The sequence below is a fragment of the Salvia splendens genome, chromosome 7 (assembly GCF_004379255.2).
Source record: "Salvia splendens isolate huo1 chromosome 7, SspV2, whole genome shotgun sequence".
Taxonomy (NCBI): domain Eukaryota; kingdom Viridiplantae; phylum Streptophyta; class Magnoliopsida; order Lamiales; family Lamiaceae; genus Salvia; species Salvia splendens.
The window spans coordinates 28319689-28330193 of record NC_056038.1 but is presented as its reverse complement, the minus strand read 5'-3'; the positions used below and the strand labels follow the sequence as shown (position 1 = coordinate 28330193).

At 34.0% G+C, this 10505-nt stretch overlaps 1 protein-coding gene across 1 annotated transcript; it reads left to right on the top strand.

Annotated features, from left to right (window-relative positions):
* The first annotated feature begins 7271 nt into the window (after positions 1-7271).
* On the top strand, positions 7272-8929 carry LOC121810956 (alkane hydroxylase MAH1-like). Its single transcript, XM_042211704.1, has one exon. The coding sequence runs from the start codon at positions 7334-7336 to the stop codon at positions 8798-8800; it is 1467 nt and encodes a 488-aa protein (XP_042067638.1). The 5' UTR covers positions 7272-7333; the 3' UTR covers positions 8801-8929.
* Positions 8930-10505: the final 1576 nt, after the last annotated feature.

The following is a 10505-nucleotide window of genomic DNA, read 5'->3' as shown; positions in this document are numbered from 1 at the left end:
AAATTTATAGGAAGAGGGGCAAATTTACATATGTAGAATTTTTAAGAATTTAAGGAAGGACATTTAGTAACAGATTAAAAGAAATATATTTTAAAATACGTACTCCATATATATTGGGTGGAAAATATGAGGTGGGGCAATTGCCCCTCTCCACCTCCATGTTGATCCGCCCTTACATGTATATGAACGGTTTGAAAATGAGAGTTCTCCATATTTGTTTTAGGATTATAAAGGGCAGTTCAACTGACTGGATAGCTCATCTATGTTAAAGTTATGTAACACAAATTATTCTTTATCGTGTTTTGTTTATTTATCACAGTCTATATTGGCCTATGTCCAAACTACAAATCAAAATTAACTTTTTATCATTAACAAATTTACAATACACAATTAAATTCTTTAACGTTCTCAAAATCAATGTCTTTCATACATACATCCCTCTCCACAGATCTAACGCAGGTTAGGTATTTCACTACATATACAATACGTTTGGGGTTAACATATTAATTTTAATAAAACTATTTTAAACATTCGTTTTAAATGATCATCTTTTGGGCGCTGGAAAGATTAATCAAAATCAAATTTAACACCCCCATTTCAGAAAAAAAAGATCAAATTTAATAATAGAAAACTACAGAAAAAGATCAAATTTAATAAAAAAAAACAAGATCAAATATTATATATTAAAAAAAACTACCCATTAGGAACTATATCTCTCTCTTCTGATTAGCTTACAGCTTTTAATTAAATAATTCCGAATGAAGTGATAATTATAACCGGTTTCTTAACTCAAATTCTCTACGCAAAAGCTGCCTTATCGGTGTACTCCTATATATGAAACTAAAAATTGGAAGATATAGTATAATTATATCCTCAAACTTTTCTTGTATTGGATTTGAATTAAATTCGAGCATGTTATATGTATGAATTGCGTTCCGTCTTGAACAATCTTTAGCCTAGCAAATTGGACCACGAAATAAAATTAAAAGAAGGAAAGAGTCTTTGTCATACCAATATCTAACAATTTAGCTAAATAATTCCTAACATCATTTATTTCCGCAACTTTGATATAATTAGGCAACATTTATTGGTTTAGGATGTTGTTGGACTTGAGGTTATGAATTGATTAATTAGATGTTACGTTGATTGTTTTATTAAAACACCCATCTGACGGTGTAAAATTATTATGATGGTTAGAACTAAAAATAGGCGCACAAGGGTACGTTTATATGTGTCTTTTTTTTTTTTTATCACAAATCTAAAACACCTCAAACTCAATGTATATTAAATTTGCCATAAAATTTTCAATTTAAATTACTCCTATTTTTTAATATGTCATATATTAAATTAAAGGTAATATAATTGCATTACTTTGATAAACAAATTGTATCGCAGTTGTGTCTATCTGGGCGTCACACATCGCGTTGTCGAAAAAGAAAAAAAAGTTGTATGGAGTTGTATTAATTGTTGTATCAAACCGAAAACATACATTCACATACTTACAACGTATCTGACATCAGAGAAATTGCATCATATATATTGATTTTCATGTTGTAGCATAATGAAAAATAGTTTGCATTGACGATAATCAATTCATCCATAACCTAATAAAAACATCCATGAAGCCGATTTTTATGGATAATGTTGAAACTGATTTCGTGTAGATTATAAATTCACCCTTTTTACATTTTTAAATCTAATTTAGATCTACAATTTGAATCCGCATGACAAATTCTGGAGTCCTCCGATCAAAAAATCTATCATAATTGAATGTATGTTATTATTTTAAATTAAGTTGTTTTCGAAATGCACCACTATATAAATTTGATGGATGTATTGTCATGGAATTTCCTATTTTAAGCTTAATTCCCTATCAATGTGAGAATGCGTGCATCAAATCTTAGCCCATGATTTTTCTTTACATGATTATATTTTCCTTGCAGAAGAACAGACGACGACTAATCCCGAGATTACATTGATAAATTTATGCAGACAATTGCTGACTACCAGGGACGGAGCCAGAAATTCTATATAGGTGGGGCAAAATTCTATACAAAGATATTTTAAGGATTTTAGAAGGGGCACTTATAAAGGTATTTCAAAAAAAAATTTAAAAATAATGATCAAAATAGCACAAATGAAATTTTTTGAGGTGAGGCATTTGCCCCTTGTAGGATGCATGTACATCCGTCCCTGCTGACGACTAATCAATTTAATGGTGAAAATTTGCCAGCGATACTCTATGATTGTTTTATGTAGATAAATACTCTCTCCATTCCTTCATAGTTGAGGCGAAACTTTTCGGTACGGAATTAAGAAAGAAATGTTGAGTGTGTTAAATAAATAGATAAAAGTAGAGAGAATAAAGTAAAAAATGAATAAAGGAAAATAATAAAGTAAATAAGAAAGAAAAAAAATTACTATATATAAAAATGACTCAATTATAAATGACTTAACTATAAGGGAACGAAGAGAGTATTGGATTTGTATTCAACATCAACAGTAATAGATTTGGGTTTAACATCAACAACATAAGAGAAACTGTTTTATCATCATCTGGGTGTAATGAACATAATAATTCTAAAGGTATTTTTTTATTTTATTAGCAAATAAATACTTCCTTGCATTAAAGATGACCCATTTTTCTTTTTTATTGTTACACCTAAGATGACCAAGTACTAAAAATAGAAATCTATTTATATCTATTTTATTCATCTCTTTTACTTTCTCTCCACCTAACAAACAAAATAAAATCGCATAAAATCTTGTCGCGCCCAAGGATGGGATAATCTTCCCTGGGACGAAGGAAGTATAAATTTAAAGGTCGCATCATGGTGGACTCGAATCCGAGACTTTTTGGCTCATGCATTACCACTATACTTGGGACCTTTTTCTTTGTTTATTTGCAAATGTAGGTTGTAATTTAATTTCATATTTACGATGTTATATACTCCCTATGTCCTATTTAAGATATCCACATTTTCTTATTATTTTGTCTCACTCAAGATGTTCACTTTCTATATTTGAAATAATCCCTTTTTTCTTCTGTTCTCATTAAATTATCTAATTATATTTTTCTTTCTACTTATTCCACCTAATAATTCCTCCTAAAACCTGGAGACACTCGCGAAGGTGAATATTTAGAATGAAACTTAGTAGGTAATCGTCTCTTATAAGTATTTTACTTTAAAACTATAATTATGTTTACATGATTAAAAAATTGAAATGACACTGGCGTTGTATAATTGATGAAGCGTTAGTTTGCTGCATTTACTGTTACTACATGATTTCGAAATTGCATATAATTTGGAAATAATGTACTAGGATATGATTTGATGTTGAAATTTTTTCATTTAAATAATGTTCAGTAACAAGCCACTGACGGAAAGTCAGTGATGATAAGGTAGAAGGATGACGATGATATTAAGTTGGCCACAAAAATTGACAAATAATGTTGTGCCCACCAATTTTCTTCAATTAGTTTAAACTATTATATTCCCAATATGGGACATTATCAATCTATCACTCCTGCGATCAATATCAACCGAGCAAGATGCACATTTCTCAAGCGCCCAAGTGAATATTATATTAATACCCGATAATTTAAATATATTTTTTATTGTAAAAATTGAATATTATTTATTAATTATATATATAGATGTAAGATTTTTGTGATATAAATTGGTAAATAATTATATTTTGTGATATGGTATAATCTTTCACATTAGATATAGAAATTTTGTACTCCCTTCGTCTCTCTATAGCTGAGTCGTATTTCTTTTTGAGTTGTCCAACGGTAGCTGAGTCATTTCCTTTTTTTGCAAAAATGTATTTTACTCTCTCTTCATCTCTCTACATTTTTTCTTTTTACTTTATTCTCCTTTTACTTATGTCATTTAAAACAATTTTTCTTAAATCCTATGATGAAAGGAATTGCCTCTGCTACAGAGGGACGAAGGGAGTATTGCTTTAGTGAGCTATGTTGTTTTACATTTAAACATGACTTGTGACTTGTGAGTTTAATGTAGGACAACTTTGCACAAAAGAAAAACTTTATTATTTTGAATAAATTTGTTCGTTTTAAATACAAAACCAATGTTTAGTTAGTTTAGTGATAAATGGACTTTGGTAAAATCTAAAGACGTTGTGGGTTCAAAACCGTACTCCCTCATTTTTTTTTATTTTTTTTTGTACTTTTTCATTCCAATCTTCTTTCTTTTTTGCTTTTGTATTCTTAATAGCAAGTTCATATTTCTGTTTTTAATAGCATGTCTATATTTTTATTATTATGCAATTTCATTAGTATTAGCATTTAATTTATATAAAAGTAATTAGGATATGAATTTAATTTAAATATTAATTTAAAACTTTAATTAAATATCATTTGTATGTGAATATTTTATTTTGTATAAATTTATAATTTATACTACATCGAAATGATTATTTAATTATAATAATACATAATAAAAAATTAAAATTAAACATTAATGAAAACTATAAAAGTCAGACTCGTGAATAGTTAAGGGAACACACTACTAGAAATTGATATATCACAACATTTATTTTATGAAAATTAATAAAAAGGTGTCAATACAATTGGATAGATGGTGGATTGTTAGCGTTGTGTCTAAAATAACGAATGAGATAAAAATAAAATAAAATAAAAAAAAGTACTCCGGAGCTCTTCAAGAATAAAGGAAAGGAATGATTATAATGATGCGATTGAGGATAACTTAATAGGCTAATACCATGTATAGAAATTACTTAATCTAACAGAGTTTTTTTAAATTAGTAAACATGGCACTGCTATTAGTGGATGCGTTTTGATTTGATAAACGGAAATAATGTACCCATACGTAATTCTATAGTAAAATATACAAACACAGTTGATGTATATTAGTACTCCATTATATACATAAATCCAAATATATATACATTCGTCCAAAATTTATCAGCGATACCAGTTACCAGAGCCATGTGTGCAATGTCGACTTATCACACCATATTATCCCATCATTTTTTTCTTTTACTTGTTTCTTGTTTCTGATACTGCTGTTTCCACTGCTTCTCATCTTTCTTTGAACATAAATTCTCGTTGGATTTGATAAATATAAAAATAAGAATTTATGGGATGCCAAGCATGAGAAAAGTGGTCTGATTAATACTTTTTGACTAAATTATTATCTATTTGTTTAAGAAGGTCGTATGTGATACTAGAAATACTAATTTGGAGTGGAGTGAAGGATGGAAAATAAGAAAAAATTAACGGTGTTAGTGTTATATGACGGAATGTACTAATTTGAAACACTAATCAAACTTTTTGTATGATATATGCTAACTTAAAACCTTTTGTACTAATTTTGTAACGTTGATGAAACATTTTGTATGCGTTGTGTAATTACTCCCACGATAACACGACACGGACCCGCACGAAATTAACACGACACGAACACGCACGTTCAGGATTTGGGTCCTTATAGGGTCGACCCAATAAGAACACGAAGATAACGGGTTGGGTTGGGTCGTGTTTGTGTCGGGTTTGGGTTATACGTTAAGAAAAAAAATATTTTTTATTAATTAAAAAATTATTAAACTTTAATTTTTAGTTATTTTTGTTGATTAAAAATATTATACTTTAATTTCAATTAATTAAAAAATATTATAATTTAATTTTAACTAATTAAAAAATACAATACTTTAATTTTATTAATTAAAATATATTAATTAATTTTTTATGAATTTCAAGAAAATATTATGCTTAGATTTTATTAAAAATTAATTTTTTTAATTATTTAATTTTATTGTATAGATTTAATATTACTATACTTTAATTTTATTATTTTGATTAAGAAAATAATTATTTTAATTTGATAATTTTTTATTTTATCTTGTAATATCATGTTTAAATCGTATAATAACATCATGTTTTAGTCGTTATCGTGTCGTGTGAAGCTAACTTACTATCACTAACAGAGAGTTCATTTTTTTTGGTTACACGATAACACGCACGAACCCGACACGAACCCATTGGGTTGAGACACGATAAGAACCCGATGATATCGGGTTGGGTTGGGTTGGGACACGATTGAGTTGGGTCGATAATGGGTTGACACGATAACGACCCAACCTACACGATTTGACAGCCCTAGATGGAGGGTCACCGGGTGTCGCCCATTGTGGGTGTGGGGCTATGACGTTGAGGGTGTGGGGGTCGTTGTCGGGGGAATGGGTTGGGGAGGCCACCTTGATAATACATACTCCCATATTCCTAAATATTTAGGTTTTGTAATTTGATAATACACAAATTCATCCTTTTTAGAAATATAAAAGGTATAAATTTTTAGGACTTTTAAATTTTAATGTTTTGATTTTGTAATTTTTTTTTCTTAATAATGAAATAATTTCATGTTACTAGCTGCTCTGTAAATAGTGTTAAAACTAATGTGTGATGCGTGACGAAAAGCATGAAAGTTGTGGTATGATGCAGAAAATGAGAAAAATGATAACATGGAGAGACTCCTGTGTGGATACTCTTATTTCATCTTTAGCCCTTTGCCAAAAAAAACCAAATCATCTTAGACGATCTGAATTACAAAGTATTAATATTATAATAATTTTAGACATAATCAACATATTGTAATTAGTAAAATAAAACTGCATGTAATAAATATATTAACAAATTGCCATAAAAAGCAATAGTAAGATTTGTTAACTTGTCAGTCCTGCAACTTTAAATAATACGTCCTCCATCGCCAAAGAATATGCACTTTGGGTACAACACGAATTTTAATGTAAAATTGATAAAGTAAGAGAGATATAGAGAAAAAGTAATTAAAGTATTTTTACTGGAGAATGAGTTCCACCTCATTAGAGAGAAAATAGTTTCCAAAACTAGAAAGTGCATATTCTTGTGGGACGGACTAAAAAGGAAATAATGCATATTCTTGTGGGATAGATGGAGTAGCTAATTGTATTATAATTTTAATAATTTTTTATTTCTCCTATTTTTTGAAGTCTAGTTTTTATTCTATATATCTTAATACTAAATCAGTGGATTCCTGATTGCTATATAAATTTGCAAAAAAGTTATAAATTTCGACATTCACGTAATTAACCGTTTTAAAAAATTGGGAAATTAGCCAGAATTTAATAAAATTTGTGACTTCTTTTTTTCTTTCAATTTTTCCTGTATATATTACGTAATGAAATTAGATAGCGCGAAAAACACCGACAAACCATCAGTATTTAAAAAGCACGGTAATCGCAACCGCAACAATCAATCTGCACAAGAAAACAGAGAGAAGCTCTCTCAACCAATCCCAATCCCAATCCCATGGCCTTCTTCTTCGAGTGTTTCTTCCTCTCCCTCTCCATAATCCTCCTCTTTGTCTGGTCAAGTCGTCACCGGCGAGCCACGTCGCTTCCCACCAACTGGCCGGTGGTGGGAATGGTCCCGGGACTCCTCCTCAACATCCACAGACTCCACGACTACGCAACTGAGCTGGCAGCCGAATCCGGCGGCACTTTCCAATGGAAAGGCCCTCTGTTCTGCAACATGGACATGCTCCTCACCACCAATCCCGCCAACATTCACCACATCTTCAGCCGCAACTTCTCCAACTACCCAAAAGGCCCCGAGTTCAACAAGATCTTCGACATCCTCGGCGACGGCATCTTCAACGCCGACTTCCAAATCTGGGAGCTCCACCGCCGCACCACCCTCTCCTTCTTCACCCACCTCGACTTCTACCCCTTGCTCGAGAATTCCATCTCCGACAAGATCCAACATGACCTTCTCCCTGTCCTTGACCATTTCTCCCAAGCAGGGACGGATGTCGATTTGCAGGATGTTTTCCAGCGATTCACTTTCGACGGCATTTGCAAGCTGATTTTGAACCACGACCCGCGAAGCTTGTGTTTGGATATGCCTCTTGTCGCGTGCGAGAAGGCCTTCAACGACGTTGTTGACGCTCTGCTCTACCGCCACATTCTCCCAGAGGGCGTGTGGCGGCTGCAGAAGCGGCTCGGGATTGGGAAGGAGAGGAAGCTCATGGAAGCTTCTAGAGCCTTCGATGACTTCATCTACCCTTGCGTGGACAGAGCTGAGGAGGAACCGGATCGCTTCAGCCTGTTAGCATCATTCAAGAAGGAGCTCCAACACATGACTAATCAAAATTCGAAGAAATTCTTGAGGGATACAGCGTTGAATTTGATGCTTGCTGGCAGAGACACCACCGGCGCGACTCTCACATGGTTTTTCTGGCTAATTAGTCGGCACCCTTCTTCGGAGGCGAAGATCCGGGAAGAAATAGACAACTGTGGAAGGCGGGTCGATGTTCAAAAATCGCGGGGGATGGTCTATTTACATGGAGCTCTGTGCGAGACGCTCCGGCTGTACCCTCCGGTGGCATTGGAGCATAAGGCTCCGATGCGACCGGATATTCTGCCGTGTGGGAAGCACCTGGAAGAGAATGCGAAAGTGATCATCTCGTTGTACACGGTGGGGAGAATGGAGAGTGTGTGGGGGAAGGATTGCCTTGAGTTTAAGCCGGAGAGGTGGATTTCTCCGAGTGGGAAGATCAAACACGAGGCGTCGTATAAGTTTCCGGCGTTCAACGCGGGGCCGAGGACGTGCTTGGGGAAGGAGATGGCGTTTATACAAATGAAGATGGTGGCGGCAGCGATCTTACAACGCTACCGCGTAAAGCTTGTGGAGGGTCATGTAGTTTCACCTCGTAACTCTGTCATACTTCAAACTGAACATGGTTTGAAGGTGACTTTGTCCAAGATCATATATTAATCCCTTACTATCGCAGTTTGTACAATTTAATTACTCCATGTCCATGACTATGAGTTTCGTTGCTTGACTTTTCTGTTTTGAAATTCATTGTTTATGAGAGTATTAATAAGGACTTATAATTTGTGTTAAGGTCTTAAGGACTTGCCACCCATTTTCTTTTTAGTTTTGTTGCACGCCTTTCTAACCAAAGCCCAAAAGGGACTTGTTCCACTCACCCTCCCTTAAGCCCAAAAGGCCCTTCTTCTTCTTAAGGGAAACCGGGGAAATGCAATGTGACGATGAGACTTAGCTCAGTTGATAAATATTTTTCTTTTAATTAATACTCCTTCCGTCTCGCATTAATTGTCAATTTTTGCTATTTTCATCCGTCCCCTATTAATTGTCCACTTTCACTTTCATTTTTACCATAAATGGTAAGTAGGCCTCACATTCCACTAATTTATTTCACTCACATTTTATTATAAAATCAATAAATAAGAGTGAGACTCATATTCCACTAACTTTTTTAACTTAATTTTTCTTTACATTTCTTAAAACCTGAACGAATAAAAATGGACAATTAATGGGAGAGTAGTAAGTTAGGGAGTAATTAACAAACTTATCCAAAACACTGATATTTTTATGTGACTCCAAACCTCGACACATTAGAAGGAAATGGTTTTAACTTCTAACAACTTAATTAGTTTTCCTCATCTTCTCTAAAATACTTAATTAATTTTCAAATGATGGATAATTCTAGTCATAGCTTTCATTAGCCCATTTCAGACTTCTTATTACTTGATTCTTTTTTATTTAAGAGTTAACTAAATACTCCTACAAAAAAGAGTGGACATTTTTTTACATATCCGATAAGTATTACACAAAAGTGGGGAGCTAAAATATATATTTACAAAACTTGTACTGCAATTTACACGAGAAATAAATACATTCAAGACACTAAAGCATTAAGACACATGAATGTACATAGATTCACGGTACAACCACTCTAATTAAATTATGTTTTCTGTGGGATACTGATACGAGCCTTCATCTAGTTAGATATATTAGGGATTTGAATATCTTTCCATATATTATTTTCTTGTTTGGTAAGTTAGGGTTTAGTATTATAAATAGGGAAGAATGTAATTATTTTAGGCAGTCAATAAATCTATGAAAATATAATTTTGGCTCAATCGAATTGTCTATCAAGAAACCTCGCTACCCGCTGCCGACGAGAATCTCTCTCACGCTCAGCATCCCTCCTCCGTCAGCCATCGCCGACCCAAATCTCTTGGGCGCTCGACTGCTACGGACTCGTTTCTTGATTGTTTCACGGCTCGAACGAATTAAGGAAGATAGTCCTTATCAAACTGGTGTCTTTCATTGGAACTCTCCATGGATGGCAACGCTCAAGTGTTGATTGGTGACACATCGCGGCGTTTCCCGGCGGCCGGCCGACGCAGCGAGAGCAACCCACGGCTGCCCCATCGCGATCACCGGAGGGCAGCAACGCACAGCGCGCCGCTGCAGGGGCGGGCGATCTTTTGCCCCAAGACTTGGATTTGATCATGGCACGTTTCGACCGATTGGAATTCCGGTTGGATTCGACGGATAGGCGCTTTGATAAACTTGAGACGCCGCGCATCCCTGACTCGGATCCACCCTATTTCTCGGATGACGCGGACTTGGACAGGCAGCGCTCCCAGCCCCACGGGTGGACTGCCGA